Source organism: Panthera tigris, chromosome E1, assembly GCF_018350195.1.
Source record: "Panthera tigris isolate Pti1 chromosome E1, P.tigris_Pti1_mat1.1, whole genome shotgun sequence".
Taxonomy (NCBI): domain Eukaryota; kingdom Metazoa; phylum Chordata; class Mammalia; order Carnivora; family Felidae; genus Panthera; species Panthera tigris.
The window spans coordinates 41,194,787-41,215,479 of NC_056673.1; the positions used below are offsets into that span (position 1 = coordinate 41,194,787).

Here is a 20,693-nt window from a genome sequence, read left to right on the forward strand (position 1 = left end):
GTACTTGTTGCAAAACAGATATTCAAGAAATATTACTGCACACTCACTATACACAAAATTTGCAGGCACAATGATACATATGGCAGCCAACACAGAGACGTAGTTACAAACACAGGATCTGACACCAGAATTCCTAAGGTTGAATCACAGCTCTGCCCCTTGCTAGTTTTGTTATCTTGGCAAAATGTCTTCACTTCTGTGTGCCTTTATTTCCTCATGTGTAAAATAAGTATAATAATATTAACAACCTCAGAAGTTTGTCATGCATTTTAAATGAGTTATACAAATAAAGCCCAACAGTGCCTAGACCACATAAGTGGTCCTAAATATTCACTATTATAGTTACTTTGTTTATTTTTATGACACAACATCTGTTGTCTTGGAACTTATGATCCTAAGACGGGAAAAGATTTACAAGTAATTTCAAGAGAATCTGGTAAGTGTGATGGTAAACATACAGTGGTGTTTGGGAGCCCAAAGACGACCGGTCATTCTTTCCCATTATAAAAACGTTCTAAAAGATAAGACAATCAGAGACCTGTTTGAACTGAGCTTGGCTTCTTAAAAGTCTTCCTAACCTAGTATAATGTATCTTGGATCCCTCTAAATGCTGTGGCCATCCCATTAGGTTATTTCTTATCCCTACTCTCCATCCTTCCAAAGCATATTTACACATGCTAGACAGCCTTCCTTTTGCTCTTTTTATAAAATAAGAGTCTTCAAGGTGAGAGCTGCATCTTTTACATTATTTAGAACACACCATAAGGCTGGAAAAATAATATTTTATTTTCACTTTCCAAAGCTCCCTGCCATTGTACAAATTATGAGGATTTGGTATAACTATAAGACAAATAATCCAGCAACTATTACTCTAAATTTACAAAATCTGTGTCTCTTACCCAATTCAATGTAGACAGACTTATTCTGTGGTTGTATCTGCTGCTTTGTCCTCAGAGATCTCACAATTCCAAAGTTAGAGAGTTGGACACTAAGACTGGTTTCCTGCTAAGCAGTAAAGAATGATCAACTATTTGTTGGCCAGTCCTGTGTTTCTTTTCTTAAAGAGAAACTCCAGGCCATGGACAAAATAGACGATCATAATTAGCTAACATATGACACCTGGAAAAAAACACTTGGCAAATTGCACATCAAAATGTACGAGTTATGTGTGGTTTGAGTATTTTTTCCTCTCTCTGTTGTTTTAAACTTCTCTAAACTGAATGTTTTATCTATGTCATTTTTTGAAGTAAAGAAAAACAGATTTTGAATCTAATACTTTATATTATAGCATAGAAAGGGAATGAACTTCATTTAGTACACATCCCCAATCATATGTGATAACAGGGTTATGAATAAAAACCCAGCAATCCTAAGAACATTCAGAATGGGTAAGAATATTTAAAACTCCAACATTATTCTGATGAAGGTTTCCTTCTTTTTGAGTCCTTAAACATCTACTGAAAAATGAATGCTGGTACCATGAGAACTATTACTTTAAGATCTACATTATTCATTCATATACAAGCAACAACAGAGCAAATCACTGCATTTTCTCTGACAATTGCATCTTTTAAATTGAAGTAATTTTCAAATGGTAAAAACTGATTTTTTTTCCAGGCAACTTTTCAAAGGAAACAAATTAGGACATACTTCCTCATGCCTGGAGAATTACTGTAAGATGGTTATTTTAAAAACTAGCGAGTAGGGTGCCTGGGTAGTTCAGTCGGTTAAGCGTCTGACTCAGTTTTGGCTCAGGTCATGATCTCCTGATTTGTGAGATTAAGCCCCGCGTAGGCTCTGCACTGTTAGAGCACAGCCTGCTTGGGATTCCCTCTCTCCCTCTCCCTCTGCCCCATTCTCTTTCTCTCTCTCAAAATAAATAAATAAATATTAGAAAAAAAAAAAAAAAAACTAGCAAGCTTAAAACTTAAAACCATCAGTGACCTTGCGGCTAATTTAGACAAGCATCAGAATGGATAAAGCACTAAAGCAGGGGAAGGGCCCAGAAGGTCTCTCTTGCCCACACTAGGTATAAAGACCTTCTCTTGGCTCTTCTAACTCTTGACCAACCACTTAATTTACCATCTTACCTTGTTTACTGACTTTTTATGTAAATCCACAAGCATCTAGCACCTTCACTAATTCACAACGCTCAATAAACAGATGTTACTAGAATAAATGAAAATGGCTTTACCAAGCTAGGGTTTTCAGGTTCACTCTGTCGAAGTCTTTTAGCACGGTTTCGATAGCCCATACTTTGGATAATAGAAACCTCCTCCTTCAGATGCTCAGGAGAGTTATTTTCCTTTTTTGAAAAGTTATAGCTGTTTGCAACTGTGAATTAGAAAGGAAAATGTTATTTTTGTAGTTAGAAAAAATATAGTAATTGTATCAAAGAACCAAGAGAAATTCTGTATATACTGTTTTGTTAAGACAATGCATTCAAGACTACCTATCATTTTTTTAATCAACTTTGGAAATTCTACTCCTAGGAAACACACAGACTGTCAAAGTTATTTCTAATCTTTTTTCCCTACCTCAATACTAACAAATTTACCTATTAATACCATATTTCCCTAAATCTAAGATGCCAACAATGCAATATGCACCATTATTTTCTGTACCACTTAGAAAACACATTACATTAAGCACTAACACACCACAGGTGGTAAATTGCTCCCAATTTGGGAGATGTGAAATGTGAAAAATGCACATCTCAGAACCTATAAAATAAGGGGTGAGACCAGTGGGAATAATTTAAAAAATAAATCAACAGATAAAGATTTAAAGTTAACCTAGACCAAAAGATCTTATTGCTTATTCACAGAAGAAAATAATTGTGAAAACTTCCCGAGTTTTAATGGACAACCACTTGAGAACTGGCCCCTAGGGCTATGCAACACTTACACTGCAATCCTGTGTCAAGCTCAAAAGCATGAATGATGTTCAACAGCTCTTCAACAAGTTGACTAAATCTTGTACTTTCCTGTAGGCTTCTGAAATTAAATTGATTGAGAAACATACTCAACAAAGGATGATCAACTTTTAAAGGACACTAAAATAAGGAAAGACATGTAAACAAATAAAGTAAATGTAGCAACAGTAGAAAAATTATATTCAGAGAATACAGCTATTAGTGACATTACATATAATCAAACATCACCCACATCAGAAGGTACGTAGCAGTATCGGTTGTTCTTTTCTCTCTCTCTCTCTCTCTCTCTCTCTCTCTCTCTCTCTTTTTTGGCCATTCAAGCCTATCAAAAGCCTATAGCTATCTAAAATAATAGTACTCTGAATCCATAGTAGATATAAGTCTACTGCATAGAGAACTTCCCATTCTTAACACTTGAACCTCATCCACTCAACCTCCTAATTTGAGCTTTCAAGGATCTCTGTGAAATGATGATGACGTTATTTCAAAAGCACAGATGATAATGTCCGAAGAGAGATTTTGGTTTAGGAAAGTTGTAGGGCAATATAATTCATTTATTTAAATATCTCTGTGACTACTATGTGCCAAACACTGAAAAAACAGTGTTGACTGAGACAGAAAAAGCCAGTGCCCCAAAAGAACTTACATTCTGACCAGAGGGACCCACAATATGTAAACACACAGTGTGTGCGTAAATAATTAAGTGGAAACAAATGCAAGAAAAATAAAAGCAGGACCAGGAGACAATGAGGGCAAAATGATATAGTCCCACTTTAGATAAGACTACAAGTTCTTGTGCCATTCAGAAGCATTAGAAAGAGGCAATGAATTCCTAATACCTTTATAAGACAGATATACAATAAAACTTTCAAGAAAATGACTTTAGAAATAATTTATTCTGTCAGCTGAATATCCATTTGTACATTTTTCTAGTGATGAATAGTTTGACAGGAACACCAATATATTATTAAGGAATTTCTACTTTTCCCTACTGTTGTTGCATCCAACCTCCCATCACTACCCAAATCAGATACCTTTTGGTTATATCATTCTTACACAAAGGACACTGTGAAGGCCCTTTCCTCTGGTTGAGAAGTTTCAGCATACAAAATCTATAAATTATAAGGAATGAAAAGAACACTTCAAGTTACTTTTTTTTTGTACAGAGAGTACTCAAAAGGCAAACAGCCATGAAAAGATAATCTCACCACTGCCCTTAAGAGCCATTTTCAAGGTAATGGCAGGTGAATTACAACCAATGGCTTTCTTTAATTGTTTTTAGATGCTGCATAAGCAGAAAACCAAACTACATAAGCAACGATCTATGAAAACTGAACTTACATGCATATGGCTTGCTGTTATGATCAAATAAAACATATTAAAAAGTTAATATGGCATATTTAGTGATATATTCATAATTACATCATGCTGCATAATTAGATATAAGTGGTAAATAGTTTAAAACAATTGTAATTAGTTTAAAAACTCAGCACATCGCTACAAAGCTATAGTAAATCAAGACAGTGTGATATTGGCATAAGGACAGACATATATATCGATGAAACAGAATTGAGAGTACAGAAAAACCCATGTAGCTAAGGTCAATTGATTTTCAACAATGATTTTCACCAAGACAATTAAATAGAAAAAAAAAAAACAGTCAACAAATACCAACAAATAGTGCTAGGACAACTAAATATTCACATGCAAAAAGAAGAAGCTAAACTCCTAATATATAATACAAAAAAATTAATTCAAATGGATCACAGAATTAAATGTGAGAACTAAAACTATAAATCTTTATGACCTTGGGTTAAGCAATGATTTCTTTCTTTTTTTGAGAGAAAGAGCACGAGAGCGAGCTTGTGCATGTGAGCAGGGGAGGGGCTGAGGGGGAGAGAGGGTGAAAGAGAGAGAGAGAGAGAGAGAGAGAGAGAGAGAGAGAGAGAGAGAGAGAATCTTAAGCAGGCTCCACACTGGGTGTGAAGCCTGACACAGGACTCGATCTCACAACCATGAGATCTAAGCCACCCAGGCGACTGAGCCACCCGCACGTCCCAGCAATGATTTCTTAAATACACAAATAAACAAAGAAAATGTCCAGATACACTGGACTGTATGAAACTTAAAAACTTTTGTGCTACAAATACCATGAAGAAAGTGAAAGGCCAATTCACAAAATGGGAGAAAATATTTGCAAATCTTTTATCTGTTAAGAGACTTGTATTCAGGATATACAAAGAACTCTTACAACTCAATAATAAACACAGAAATAACCCAACTGAAAAATTGGCAAAGGATTTGAATAGACATTATCTCCAAAGGAGATATACAAACAGTCAATAAGCACATGAAAAGATGTTCAATATTATTAGCCATTAGGAGAATGCAAATCAAAGCCACAATGAGATGCTACTTTACGTCCACTAGGATGACTATACTCAAAAATAAGTACTACAGAAGATGTGGAGAAACTCAAATCCTCATTCATTGCTGGTGGGAATAGAAAACAAGGCAGCCACTTTGGAAAAGTTTGGCAATTCCTTAAAATATTAAAGAGTTACCATAGGACTCTGCAACTCTACTCGTAGGTTTCTTCCCTGGGGAAATGAAAACATAAGTCCACACAAAACCTGTACACAAATGTTCAGAGCAGCATTATTCATAATAGCCAAGAAGCAGAAACAATCCAAATGTCCATAACTGATGAATAAATAGATAAAACGTGGTATATCCACTCAATGGAATATTATTCAGCCATAAAAAAGAACAAAGTACTAGGGTGCCTGCTTGGGTAAGCATGTGACTCTTAATCTCAGGGTTTTGAGTTTGAGCCCCACATTGGGTATAGAGATTACTTAAAGATAAAATCTTTATAATTTTTTAAAAATATTTATTTGAAAGAGTGAGAGCAAGCAAGAGCAGGAGAGAGACAGACAGAGAGGGAGACAAAGAATCCAAAGCAGGGTCTGGGCTGACAGCAGAGAACCCGATATGGGGCTGGAACTCACAAACCATGAGATTATGACCTGAGCCGAAGTCAGATGCTTAATCGACTGAGCCACCCAGGTGACCCTAAAATCTTTATTTTTTTACTTTTTTTAAAAAAAGTAGCTGCCATGCTTAATGTGGGGCTTGAACTCATGATCCTGAGATCAAGTCACATGCTCTACTGACTGAGCCAGCCAGGCATCCTGAAAATTAAATCTTTTTTATTTTTATTTTTTAAATTTATATATTTTTGAGAAACAGTGAGACAAAGTGTGAGAAGGAGAAACAGAATCTGAAGCAGGCTCCAGGCTCTGAGCAAGCGGTCAGCACAGAGCCTGATGTGGGGCTCGAACCTACGAACTGTGAGATCATGACCTGAGCCGAAGTTGGACGCTCAACCGACTGAGCCACCCAGGTGCCCCAAAAATTAAATCTTAAAAAAAAAAAAAGGGAATACAAACTAGTGCAGTCGCTCTGGAAAACAGTATGGAGGTTCCTCAAAAAACTAAAAATAGAACTACCCTACAACCCAGCAATTGTACTACTAGGTATTTAGCCAAGGGATATAGGAATGCTGTTTCAAAGGGGCACATGCACCCCAATGTTTACAGCAGCACTATCAACAATAGCCAAAGTATGGAAAGAGCCCAAATGTCCATCAACAGATGAATGGATAGAGAAGATGCGGGATATATATACAATGGAGTATTACTTAGCAATCAAAAAGAATGAAATCTTGCCATTTGCAACTATGTGGATGGAATTAGAGGGTATTATGCTAAGCGAAATTAGTGGGAGAAAGACAAATATCATATGACTTCACTCATATGAGGACTTTAAGATACAAACCACATGAACATAAAGGAAGGGAAGCAAAAATAATATAAAAACAGGGAGGGGGACAAAATATAAGAGACTCTTAAATATAGAGAACAAACAAAGGGTTTCTGGAGGGGTTGTGGGAGGGGGAATGGGCTAAATGGGTAAGGGGCATTAAGGAATCTACTCCTGAAATCATTGTTGTACTATATGCTAACAAACTTTAATTAAAAAACAAAAAAGAACAAAAGTACTGATACAGGCTACAATACAGATGAACCTTGAAAACATGTTAATTGAAAAGAAGTCAGACACAAAAGACCAAATATTGTATGATTTCATTTATGTGAAATATCCAGAACAGACAAATCTGTAAAAGACAAAAGGTAAATTTGTGGTTTCCTAAGAGGAGGTGGGAGGCGGGAATGGGTTAGATGCTAATGGGTACAGAATGTCTTTCTGGGGTGATTAAAATGTTCTAACTTAGACTGTGGTGATGGTTGCACAACTGTGAATATACTAAAACAACACCCTGAACTGTACACTTAAAATGGGTGAATTTTATAGCATGTAAACTATATTTCAATAAATATGTTAAAAAAAAAAAAAAACTCAAGGCAGGGAGAAAATATGCTCATATTTTATATTCACAGATGTGGTATCTGGCATAACCAAGTGGCTCACTAGCAGTCTAAGGAATGAAGAAGGTGCCAGCCTTCTGGGACAGTTGGGTTGTTAGACCGGCTCTGGAGAACAATTTTGTTGGTTATCTCAGACAATGAATATGGCTAAGAAGACACGAACACATGCACCATATTCTAATACGTTTGCTTCCTTAAAAACAAAGAAACAACAACAACAAAAAAACAACTCTTGCCATTGACTGGTGGTGTCTGTAAAGATCTAACGTTCCCTTAGGACGAAGACAAAAGACTCAGAGGAAAAAGAGGTAGAAAGGAAATAAAGGAAAAAGAGCAGTAGAAATTGCTGTGGGGATGATAGTTAAAAGTAGGGGTTCACTCATACCACTGATATTTACTAAATGTCCAGTACTGTGTTAGATGCAAGGGATTCAGTGGAAAAGCAAAATAAAATCCTTGCAATCATGAAAAACAGAATATTCCGGTGAGGGAGGTGACTGGGGGAGGGAGCAGACATTGGCAGTGAAAAGAACCACAAAAGAAGAGATTAAGGGAGCTGAAAAAGCAGTAGGAATGGTGAACCAGCAGACACAGACAGCACTGCTTACTGGCCGTGTCCTTGAATGTGCAGTGCCCTCTCTTAATCTACACAACAACCGTGATGTATTATCTCCATTTTACAGTACAGATTTGCCCCAGAACACACAGTAATCAAGTGGTGAAGGTGATACTGGATCAGGACTGAATTGCAGCAAGGTCCACAGTCTTTCTACCAGAGAAAGTGAATGTAGTAGGTATGGTCAAGGACACCAGGGCCTTTCTTCACCTATACAGATGCTTAACGACAACTCTATAGTATAGGGGACAGGGGTGTCAAAAACCTTCCGGTATTGTATATAAATCCCCTTTAAAGAGCCACAGACTAGGCTACCACTCCTCGAGAAGATGCAAATCCTACCTATACTCTACCATAATGGCCCTAGGAGGCATCAGTGAATTACACTGGCAAATGGTACAATTAAACAATTCATAGTAGGGATAGGGAGGGAATTTCCTGAACAGAGTACTGCAGAATACAGTAGCTAAGCCATAGTGACCAGCTAAGTTACAAAGTGTTGTAGCCTGTACAATAATTACATAAATAACGCAGGGGAAGTAGTTAAGTAGAAATCAACTAAGATACAGGTTCCGATTTTTCCTTACGCTAGAAAAAGAACAGATTCTTCATGGTTGTTAACTAAAAAGAGAAAATGAGCTTGTATATGACTTGAAAAGACTCAGTTAAGGAAAGAACCAACAGGCCAATAGAACACTGGCATATCTTTGAGGGCTGAGAAGAATTTGTTAAATTCTTTTTAGAGCTTTGGGGAATCTATGTGATACACCAATTGAATGAGAACACATACAAAAGTTCTGCATGAGGTTCTCAATAAAAATGTCTGAGACAAGTATGGGGCTTTTTTTTTTTTTTTTAAGATTTTAAGTAATCTTCACATCCAACAGGAGGCTTGAACTCACAACCCTGAGACCAACAGTCATGTGCTCCACCGAATAAGCCAACCAGGCACCCCAAGTTTCTGGCTTCTTGAATTTCTAAAGCCCAATGCTTAAGGAAAGACAATACATTAAAATTTTTTCTTTAATGTTTACTCATTTTTGAGAGAGAGATAGAGTGTGAGCGGGGGACAGGCAGAGAGAGAGGGAGACACAGAATCCGAAGCAGGCTCCAGGCTCTGAGCTGTCTGCACAGCTTGATGCGGGGCTCGAACTCACAACCCATGAGATCATGACCTGAGCTGAAGTTGGACGCTTAATCAACTGAGCCATCCAGGTGCCCCAAGACAATATATTTTTTAAGCAAATGTAGTATGTTTTCTGAAGGGTGGCTTCAGATTTTTAAAGCTGATAAAAACCAGTAAAATCACAGTGGCACAAACTAATTTGGGGGACTTTCAGAGTATTCATTTCTTTTCCTTTTTTCATTATTTTATTTTATTTTTTATTTTTTAAAATTTACATCCAAATTAGTTAGCATAGTGAAACAATGATTTCAGGAGTAGATTCCTTAATGCCCCTTGCCCAGTTAGCCCATTCTCCCTCCCACAACCCCTCCAGTAACCCTCAGTTCGTTCTCCATATTTATGAGTCTCTTCTGTTTTGTCCCCCTCCCTGTTTTTACATTATTTTTGCTTCCCTTCCCTTATGTTCATCTGTTTTGTCTCTTAAAGTCCTCATATGAGTGAAGTCATATGATTTTTGTCTTTCCCTGACTAATTTCACTTAGCATAATACCCTCCAGTTCCATCCACGTAGTTGCAAATGGCAAGATTTCATTCTTTTTGATACTCCATTGTATATATATATATCTTCTTTATCCATTCATCCGTCGATGGACATTTGGGCTCTTTCCATACTTCGGCTATTGTTGATAGTGCTGCTATAAACATGGGGGTGCATGTGTCCCTTCGAAACAGCACCTGTATCCCGTGGATAAATGCCTAGTAGTGCAATTGCTGGGTTGTAGGGTAGTTCTATTTTTAGTTTTTTGAGGAACCTCCATACTGTTTTCCAGAGTGGCTGCACCAGCTTGCATTCCCATTTCTTTTTTTTTTTTTTTTAATGTTTATTTTTGAGACAGAGAGACAGAGCATGAGTGGGGGAGAGGCAGAGAGAAAAGGAGACACAGAATTTGAAGCAGGCTCCAGGCTCCGAGCTGTCAGCACAGAGACCAACACGGGGCTCGAACTCATGAACCATGAGATCATGACCTGAGCCGAAGTCCGACACTCAACCAACTGAGCTACCCAGGTGCCCCAAATACTGGGACTTTTAAATTTTGTTTTATGAAAGTATCAATCTACAAAGAAACCAGTTTTATACCACGATAGTTTGATAAGCTTCTCTCTAAGGGGCCACAAAACTAAAAATCCTCAAAGCAGAGTGATAAAGCTGTGCTGCCTTGGCACCTGACAGGGAGAAGGGCCTGGGGAATCAGAAGGAAACTCACGGGAACAGACCAGTGGGGTGGTGTGTGAAAGGGGTGAAGGGCAATAGGAATGGGCTCTGGATCCCAGCTGGGACAGATGAATGGGAAGAATAAGGCAGAATTCAGAGGAAGGAAGGGGCCTGCCAGACTTGAGTTTGCATATCCCTCCAGGGGAACAGGTTTCCTTCAGCTTCAGCCAGCCCTCCTTATCTTTATCTCAGAAGCACTTCACATTTTTTAGGTTATGGAAACATTCTAAGAATCTGATTAAAATTATGGACTATCTTTCCTAGGAAACTGCACATGTCTATAGCTTTTAATATAATTAAACTTAAAACTGAATATAATTCTAGGAAATTCATGAAAACCATTCATGAATCCCAAGTTAAGAAGTCCTGAATTAAAAAATTCCTGAGGAGACACCTGGCTGGCTCAGTTGGTAGAGCATATGACTCGATCTTAGGGTTTAAGTTTGAGCCCCACGATGGGTAAAGAGATGGAGGAAAGGAGGAAGCAGGGGTTTGCGGGTAGGAGGGAAATACACATCATATAACCATTTGTGCTAGTAAACTCATTACCATGGACATGCCTTGCTTTTCCGATCAAAAAGGAAAAAAATATCCAAAAACAAATTAGTTGGCATTCAGGGCAAGTCTCAATCACAGCTTAACAACAGGGAGAGGAGAGAACCCCTCGTTTTACCAAATTGCCTACCAAACGTTTCCCCAAATTCTTTCATCAAAAAACATTTTAGGGGTGCCTGGGTGGCTGTTAGTTAAGCGTCCAACTCTTGATTTAGGCTCAGGTTATGATCTCACAACTGTGAGATCATCCCCTGTGTCTGGCTCCACACTGGGCCTGGAGCCTATTTAAGGTTCTCACGCTCCCTCTCCCTCTGCCCCCTCCCCCCCCCAACGCCCACGCTCAAGCTCAAATAAACAAACATTTTCAAAAGGCAAGGTCCTTAAAAATGTAAATATAATTCCAATCATTGGTATGCATGAATTTCAGCCTAAAAATAAACTGGTATCAGATCCTTTCCTATCTTCACAAGGATTATGAAGCAGGCAAACATAGCACCTTAGAAGGGAGAAAGCAGAGGGACAAACAGAAAGAAATAACAGAAAGGAGAAACAGGGAAAGCTGGAACACAATTTGCTTATTGCACAATCGCTTGCAATCTGCCTCCACCCATGGACACAAAAACAAACAGCTGTTCAAAATGATTTCACATCCCACCAGATAAATGTGCCAATATTTTCCCAAGAACTATGGTTACAACCAACTTCCAGTGACTTTCTAAGTACTCTGAGGCAGAATGAAGCAGAGTTAGATTTTTCTTTTTCACTTAAATGGAGTAGCAAAAGCTTGTAGAAAGTTAGGTATTTCCTATGTTGTGAATAAGCGCAAAAGCTAATAATGGAGCCACATAAAACATTCGAACTTACTTGCAAAATATGTGATCACACTTTGTGGAAACAGGCTCTTTGATCAACTCCAGACTAGAAGGATACAAAAAATAAGAAATGAGGCTCAACAATTCATTTCAAAGTAAATATAATCTTGGTAAAGAAGTTCAACTTTAAGTTGCTATAACTAAGTCAAAGTAAGGCTTTAAGTTCATTTCATAAATATTTATTAAATGTCTGCTGTGCTAGGAGCCAAAAATACAGCAGAAAACAGGATCCTTCCCTCCTGAGCTTCCAGATACCAAAACAGAATATATTACTCTAGTCAACACTCTATATTATATTATCTTATTATTATTATTACTATTATTATCTTTAGCGTTTAAAAGATTAGCTGACATTGCTCCATTATTAATAAGTTTTCACCGATACACTTTTTTGAGCTATCTTTGTGAGGAAACATCCTATATATATATCTTACCTAAACTTTAAGCTCTACAAAGACAAAAACTTCTTGTATTTCTTTTGGATTCCCTCACAGCACTTTTTTCACATGTGACTACCTTTTTATTTTAAATTTATTATTTTCTTTTAATTTAAAGTAATCTCTACATCCAACATGGAACTCAAACTCAGGACCCAGAGATCAAGAGTTGCATGCTCTACTGACTGAGCCAGACAGGCGCCGCTTAAATTTCTTAGTATGGAAAATTTCAAGCATTTACACAAATAAAATAGTAAAATGAACTCCATGTACCATCACTCAGTTACAACAATTTTTGACTCAAAGCCAGTCTTATATACACACCAGTACCCACTCAAGGCCCAGATTATTTTTTTTTAAGTTTATTTATTTATTCTGAGAGAAAGAGAGAGTGGGGAGGGGCAGAGAGAGAAAGGAAGAGAGAGAGAATCCCAAGCAGGCTCCACACTTTCAGTGTGGAGCCCAATGAGGGGCTTGAACTCACAAACCTATGAGATCTTGACCTGAGCCAAAATCAGGAATCGCTCACTTAACCCACTGAGCCACCCAAGCACCCATGAGCTCAGATTACTTTAAAATAAATTCCAAGAGGGGTGCATGGGTGGCTCAGTCGGTTAAGCACCAACTTCGGCTCAGGTCATGATCTCACAGTTTGTGAGTTTGAGCCCCATGTCGGGTTCTCTGCTGTCAGCATAGAGCCCGTTTCAAATTCTCTGTTTCCCTCTCTCTGCCCCTCCCCTGCTCACGCACGTGCACTCACACACGTGTGTGCTCTCTCTCTCCCCAAAATAAACATTAAAAATATTTATAAATTAATTCCAGGAATCATTCATTTCAATTATAAATATTTCAAAACAAAGTTTTTAAAAAATAAAGATCTTTTCAAGATGACCATGAAACCATTACTCTTAAAAAAATAATTTCCTTTATACCATCTAATATGTAATACTCCAATTTCCCTCATTATCTCTTAAAATTTAATAATTAAATCTGTTTAGATCAGGATTCAAATAAGATCCATGCATTGCATTTGGCTGGTATATCTTGTCTTTTTTTTTTTTTTAATGTTTTTTGTATTGAGAAAGAGAGAGAGAAAGAGAGATCATAAGTGGGGGAGGGGCAGAGAGAGAGAGGGAGACACAGGATCTGAAGCAGACTCCAGGTTCCAAGCTGTCAGCTCACAGCACGACTCGGGGCTCGAACTCACAAACTGGGAGATCATGACATGAACCAAAGTTGGATGATTGATCGACTGAGCCACCCAGGCACCCCTCAAATGTCTTTTAATCTATAGATTTTCCCTTCCTTTTTTCCCCTTGTCATTTATTTTAAGAAGTATGTCACCTGAGGGTGCCTGGGTGGCTCAGTTGGTTGAGTGTCTGACTCTTGGTTTCAGCTCAGGTCATGATCTCACAGTTCATGAGTTCAAGCCCCGCGTAGGGCTCCACACTGACAGTGTGGAGCCAGTGTGGAGCCGGCTTGGAATTCTCTCTCTCCTTCTCTCTCTCTCTCCCTCTCTCTCCCCTGCTCATTCTATCAAAATAAATAAATAAAAAGAAAAAAAATTTTTAAAAGTACATCAATAAGTCATTTGATCTACATTATTTCCCTCACTCTGGATTTTACTGATTGTAACCCTATGATATGGTTTAGCATGTTCCTCTTGCCTCTATTTCCTATAAACTAGACTTACAGGCTCGATCAATTCAGGTTTGGTTTTTTTGGCAAGAACACTTTACAGGTGGCACTGTGTGCTAGGACTTTTATTATGTCACTTCAGGAGGTACATGATGCTTGGCTTGTGATCACTTTGTAAAAAGAATGTAACAAACACTGAAGAAAATTTAGAAAATAAAAAACAAGCTTAGAAAACGATTAAAATTTTGAGAAAAGAAAATTGGTCACCCAAATTCCCATCCTTGTGGGTCCATTCACAAAATCTTTCTTATTTTCTAGAAAATCTTAAGATCTTCTTGAGACTCTTTCATTTATTAACAGAACAAATGTTCATTGGGCACCTACCGTATACAAGTACGGTTCCTGGGGATGTAACATACAGCAGTGGACAAAACAAAGCCTGTCCTCATAGAACTTTCATTTTAGCTGTGGTAGATAGTTAATTGAGAATTAAACAAGAACATAGGAGAATAAGGGCTAGAAATAAAAATAAAGCTCAGTAACAGGAATAGGGAGTGCTGGGGTGGGAGATGTATACGGAATGATCAGGAAAGGCCTGATTGAGGTGACATTGGCAGACAGTTGCATGTGAGGAAACAAGCTGTGCAACAATTGGGAGAAGAACATTCCAGCAGAGGGAGCAGAGAAGGCCGACTCTGAGCAGGACCATGCCTGGTGTTTTTGAAGGACAGTGAGCAGGCCAGCAGGGGAAGCACTAGAAGAGCTCGGAGAGGCAGCCAGGAGCCTGAGCAGGTAGAAACCTACAGGCAATTTTAAGTTTTTATCTTTTATTCTGAACGAGAGCTTTAGCAATGGATTTCTGGTACAGTTCAGCCAGGACATCAAAAAACAGGTAACCTGTGTGTGACAAGAATGTGGGTCTTTTCATTAAATGTTAACTTTTTAGAAAAGGATCACAAGAAAAGCTGGGGGACAATAGCCTCGTTGTGAAAGGTTTGGTAACACAACTCTTGTGATCATGGGGCTTCTGACGCAACACAGGGTAACAGAGAAAAGAATATCAGAGTAAGTCAGAAGGCCAGGTTTCTACTATCAGTTCCCTTTTTTATTAGCAGAGTGACCTCAGGCCAAGCCCTCGACCTGAACATCAGGTTCCTTCTCTGTCACCCACTCTACCAGTCTCTTTAGGTTATTGTCAGAATAAAATTAAACGCTACTTGGGAAAATGTTCACAACCTGAGATGACTTCTATCAATGTGAGAATTATTATCCGGACCTAATGTGATTTTAAAAAGAAAACCACCCAACAAAGAGAACTCGATTTGCTACTAAATCACTATTCCTCAGATAAGCTACATATCAAAGAAATTCTCGGCAAAGGCGAAATTGGATTTAGCTATGATGCCAGATGGCTTTCATTCTCACCACTGCCTCAATTCTGAAATAATTATGTTTCAGCATGGTAATTATGAGCCAAGCTATACAAACATACTGTAAACACAAACTTTAAACGGATGAAAACTCCAATATGTAAAAAGGTAATGACTGTTGAAAAAAACCTTGAAAAGGGAATGGGAATAAAAAGAAAAAAGTCAGTCCTCTTTTAGATCCTGATGAAAGTGAACGTTCACTATAAAGATGATTCAAATATTTTATTATTTTTTTAAGTTTATTTTGAGAGAGTGTGTGCATGGGAGGGGCAGAGAGAGACAGAGAGACAGAGAGAGAGAGAGAGGAGTCAAAAGAATCCCAAGCAGGTTCTCAACTGTCAGCGTGGGGCTCAGTTTCACCAACAATGAGATCATGACCTGAGCCAAAATCCAGAGTTGGACCACTTAAGTGATTGAGCCACCCAGGTGCCCCTCAGATATTGTAAACACTTTTCGACTCAGGCAATTTAGACCTCCTGCATATTTGCCTTTGGGCTTCTGACATGGGTAAGTGATTGGAAAAAGAAGCTAGGTTAGGGTTGAAAAACCACCACCACCCAGCAGGATACATATTTTAGCAAACTCTTCTGAAAGTCAAAAATTTTATATGGTCATGTGCAAAAGTTTAGAAAGAAATACTAATTATCAGAAGTAAATATCAATAACTTAGAGGTCAGCAGAAGTGGTTTTAGCTCAAAAGGCCTCAAAGAAGCTGGAAACCTATCCTCTAGCTACCCTCAATAATACTTTGCAGTCACTATCAGGAATCATTTATTAAGACATAATGGCAAATTCTACTGTTCTAGCTAGGCACTGGTAAACAAACAACAGGGGCGCCTGAGTGGCTCAGTCAGTTAAGCATCGACTATTGATTTCAGCTCAGGTCATGATCTCACGGTTCATGACTTCAAGCCCCATGTAGGGCTCTGCACTGCAGCTTAGAGCCTGCTTGGGATTCTTTCTCTCCCTCTCTCTATGCCTCTTCCCCACTCATGCACATGTGTGTGTGTGTGTACTCTCTTCCTCTCAAAATAAATTTTAAAAACTTTAAAACAAACAAAAAGTGGAGTAGGTAGGATTCCCATCCTAGAACTTCCCCCGTGAATGAGTTTAAGGTTTAACAATGACCAGAATGAAAAGCTTTAGTTTAAAAACTTAAGTCCATTGCTAGTAGAAAATAGATAAAATAACAAGGAGCCAGAAATAACAGGACGGCTAACTGAAAATGAAAATTTAGCACTAACTTTCATTCTTGTGTCTTTACTTTTTATGTATTTGAGTTTTTTAATTGATAGTTTAATTTGCCAGAGTGAGAAAGAACATTACATTTCTATAACTGAGTCCCATGGAAATGTAAAATAAATGGACCCAGATGCCACACTATTGAGGACTTTTTTGATCACTCTTTGTAATTATCATGAATAAGTTTTGCTTTTTCAAAAGCAATTTTTTTCTAGTTGTCATTTCCTGCTTCTCTGGCTCTGATGATTCATAAAGTAGGCTATAAATCTCATTTAGCTCTTGTTTTTATTTAGATGAAATGTTGAGGGGCAAGGGAGAGGAGGGTTACTTATAAATCTTGTATCTCTCTGGAAACACAACTTGCATGTTCTTTAATTTTATTTACTTGACTCCAAATATGAAAAACAACTTTATGAAGCACAAATGAAAATTTACTTGAATTTACTCTCCTTTATTGAAGGTAAGGGGCAATAGGTGCAGCTTTCCAATTTATTTTTTGAATGTTTACCCACCACTAACCATCACCATATTAAAACCCATTAAACTAACAAAGAACCAATTTAATTAACGTTAATTAATATTTAATACCTTCAGCAAACGTTTACTGAGTGGCTATTATGTCCCAGGTATATAACTACTAAGGATATGGAAGTAAATAAAACAAAAATTCCTGCCTTCATGGAGTTTAAACTCTGTAAGGGTAGAGAAAAAGGATAAATTGTAAGGAATGTTAGATAGTAATAAGAACTATGGAGAAAAAAAAAACAGGAAAGGGAAATAAAGAGTGTGTTGGGGTAAGGGTGTTTATTTTTTTTTGAGAGAGAGAGAGAGAGAGAGAGAGAGAGAGAGAGAGCAAGTGAGCAAGGGGCAGAGAGAGAGAGAGAGAGAGAGAGAGAGAGAGAGAGAGAGAGGAAGCAGGGCTCAAGCTCACCTGATATGGGACCCGAACTCAACAGCCGTGAGATCACGACCTGAGCCAAAGTCAGATGCTTAAGGACTGAGCCACCCAGGTGCCACCATTTTAAATAGGGTTGTCTGGAAATGCCTCTGTGAAAAGGTGGTATTTCAGTCAAGACTTGTAAGCCATTCAATTATCAAGCGTAGAAAATTCCAGGCAGAGGGAAGAGCAAGCATAAAAGCTCAGAAGCAGGAGAGTATGTTCTAGTCTGAAGAAGAGTTAAGAGGCCAGAATGACCAGAGTAAAGAGAAGAAGAAAGATTCTAAATTTCCTTTCTGGCTTTTCACCAAGACATTCTGAGGTATGGTTTTTAAGTAGATTTAGTGACTACCATAGATATCACCTAGTGACCGCCTGGGGCTCATAACCTCTGGCAGCCAGTGAAGCGCATGAACGCCCTTCCAGAGTAATGCTTTTAAATGCATAAAATAAAAAATATAAAATTATACAAGAAACTAATTATATTGAAATATAGTTCTAGCCATAGGCCTCCAAATGTCATGAAGGGTCAGCAAGTTAAGAGCTCCTGAACTTTCTGGGGTGATGGAAATGTTACACAGATATATACAATGGTTAAAACTCATCGACTTGCACACTTAAGATCTCTACATTTCACTGTATGTAAATTATGCCTCGACTTAAAAAAAAAAAACCTTGAATATTCCTTGTTGTTGTTGTTAATGTTTATTTATTTTGAGAGAGTGCATGGGGGTAAGCACAGGAGGGGCAGAGAAGGGGAGACAGAATTCCAAGCAGGCTCCATGCTGTCAGCCAGAGCCCAATGTGGGTTCAATCCCACAAACCACAAGATCACGCATGACCTGAGCTGAAATCAAGAGTCAGAGGCTTAACCGTGAGCGCCCCAGGCATCCCAAAACCTTGAATATTCTAGTCCCCTCTTTATTTTATAGATGAAGAAAAACAAGCTCACTCAAAAAGTCAGAGACTTACCAAAGACTTTGATGATTCGCAGTATTCTTTTTTTTCTTTAAAGATTTTATTTTTAAGTAATCTCTACACCTAATGTGGGGCTTGAACTCAACCCCAAGATGAAGAATGGAGATCAAGTGGGGCGCCTGGGTGGCTCAGTTGGTTGAGCATTTGACTTCGGCTCAGGTCATGATCTCACAGTTTCTGAGTTTGAGCTCCGTATCAGTTTCGCTGCTGTCAGCACAGAGCCCGCTTGGGATCCTCCGTACCTCTCTCTCTCTGCCCTCCCCTGCTCATGTTCTCTATCCCTCAAAAATAAGTAAACATTAAAAAAAAAAAAGTGGAAATCAAGAGTCGCATGCTCTGTGGACTTCTTATTTAAATATACAGGACCAGTTCCAACTGGAGACCCTACCCATTCACAAGCACCAATCATTGGTGATTTTATTTTGCCACTATTAACTATGCCCATTCCAAGTGATCTAGCTGTTTTTAGAGCCTGGATGAAAAGGCCACTTACTCCAAACCAGATCCCTACCCCAAAGTAGAACCAATCAAGACAGTCTGTGGGCTAGGAAAGATAGGGAGCTGAATGTGTTAAGGCAGTAAAAAGGGAAGGGGAGAAGCAGAGTGGAGAAAAAGGAGTAACTTCCTATATTCCCAAAGCTCTTGAGTTAAGAAAAGCAGCAACTTTTATAATTTAATTTTAATAGGTAGTATAATTTTCTTCTCCTTAATATGTAAGGTGAATTCTACTTATTTGCATAGGATATAGTCAAGAAAGGAAGAATCTCAAATTAAGAAACCCTTCTGTTGACTTACCAGATTGGACACTCTAAGATTTTCTGCATAGCATTAAGGACACTTTGTACTTCTTCAACACGATCTGCAGATAAATCCATTTCTCCCTGTTCCAATGAATTTTAAGGCATCAACTTAAATATATATGGATATACACACGCACAAGTCACTTTAAAAGATTTATAAGAACAGACTAGTTTCATTATATGTCATTTTTAAATAAGAGAAACTTAAGACTGGAGTGCTTCAGGATCATACCAACCATAGAATTAATGACAAAAGCTTTATTTTTTAGATTCAAAATATTGTTTTTTATAATTAAAGACCATTATTTTCTCTATTTTTTTCCCACATACAGCCGCCAACCACTTCCTTTTGGTGTTTTCCTCTCCCCAAGAAAAAGAAAGCCACAGTGGGGTGACTGAGTGAGTGATGGTAGCCTCATATTTCTCCAATCACCTGGCTCCTTTGTCTTGTGTTTAAAACCAAACTCAAAAAACAAAACCAACACCAACCAACGCTCCCCACCCCTGCCCTTCCCCAGTGTTTCTCACTGGTTTGCATTCATCTCAGGATCCTCTTTAGGCACGTTCATACCAGCAATATATGCGTGACTGCTGACGCCCCTCTACTTTCTTCTTGTCCCTTCTCAGAAACGCGTATGAAGCCAGTTCTTTCTTCTGGGCTCCCCCTCCCTCACAATCCACCCTCCTCCTATTCTCCGACACATTCCTGCTCCCTTTCCTCCTTCCTCAGGATACCCTTCTCACACACCCTAGCCCGTCTTTTTACACTATATATTCCCCTCAGGACACATTCCAGTTCCTGTCATCAGGATTCCCCCTCGGACACACCCTGCTCCCTCCCTTGTCCTCAGTGCCTCCCCTACCCCGGGACCCACAAGGCGCCCCCTCCCCAATTTCCCCAGACTTAACTTCTTAGGCTTCTCAGGTTCCACCCTCCGCCCGCCCCTGCCAGCCAGGTAATGCCCATCTTGTTCTTCCCCACTCTCTCCATACCTGTTTCCTGCCTGTCCCTCGGAGCACCCCTTGGGCCCTATCCCTTCCCGCGAGCTCTCTCACCTTTACCCAGAGCAAAGCGTCGGGGCTTCCCGGGCCCAGGGCCCCACTTACATAAAAACCTCCCGGGCCGTCCTCAGTTCAGAAAAACCTCAGCGAGCTCTGGCCGCACAGTCGCACTTTCAATTTATCTGTAATTCCCGCGCTTTCCTGTTGCCACGGAAACCGTCCGCGGCCGCTGAGCGAGAACCTCTCAGAATACGAGATCAAAACACGTTACGGAAGGGAGGAGCAGAAAGAGCCGAGAGTCTTTCCGGGCTCCCGATTGGTCATCCATTCTTCCCCGCGTTACGTAATTAGAAAGAGACGGAAGAGAAAGAATTCTCCCCCCACTTTTCTGAGAGGCCCCT

The 20,693-nt window shown here is 38.9% G+C and overlaps 1 protein-coding gene across 11 annotated transcripts in view; it reads right to left on the reverse strand.

Moving 5' to 3' along the window:
- Nucleotides 1-20,693, reverse strand: part of BRCA1 (BRCA1 DNA repair associated) — a 58,748-nt gene that overhangs the window by 37,475 nt on the left and 580 nt on the right. For 6 of the 11 annotated variants that reach the window (XM_042967589.1, XM_042967588.1, XM_042967583.1 and 3 more), the window contains exons 1-7: nt 20,398-20,608; nt 19,286-19,371; nt 11,821-11,874; nt 3,970-4,047; nt 2,908-2,996; nt 2,195-2,334; nt 900-1,005 (exon numbers count right to left, since the gene is read on the reverse strand). In XM_042967589.1, coding sequence (XP_042823523.1) covers nt 900-1,005; nt 2,195-2,334; nt 2,908-2,996; nt 3,970-4,047; nt 11,821-11,874; nt 19,286-19,365 — 547 coding nt within the window. In that variant the 5' untranslated portion in view covers nt 19,366-19,371; nt 20,398-20,608. Of the gene's footprint in view, nt 1-899; nt 1,006-2,194; nt 2,335-2,907; nt 2,997-3,969; nt 4,048-11,820; nt 11,875-19,285; nt 19,372-20,346; nt 20,609-20,693 lie in introns of those variants that run through there. The other 5 variants (XM_042967584.1, XM_042967582.1, XM_042967580.1 and 2 more) reach the window with 4 other exon arrangements.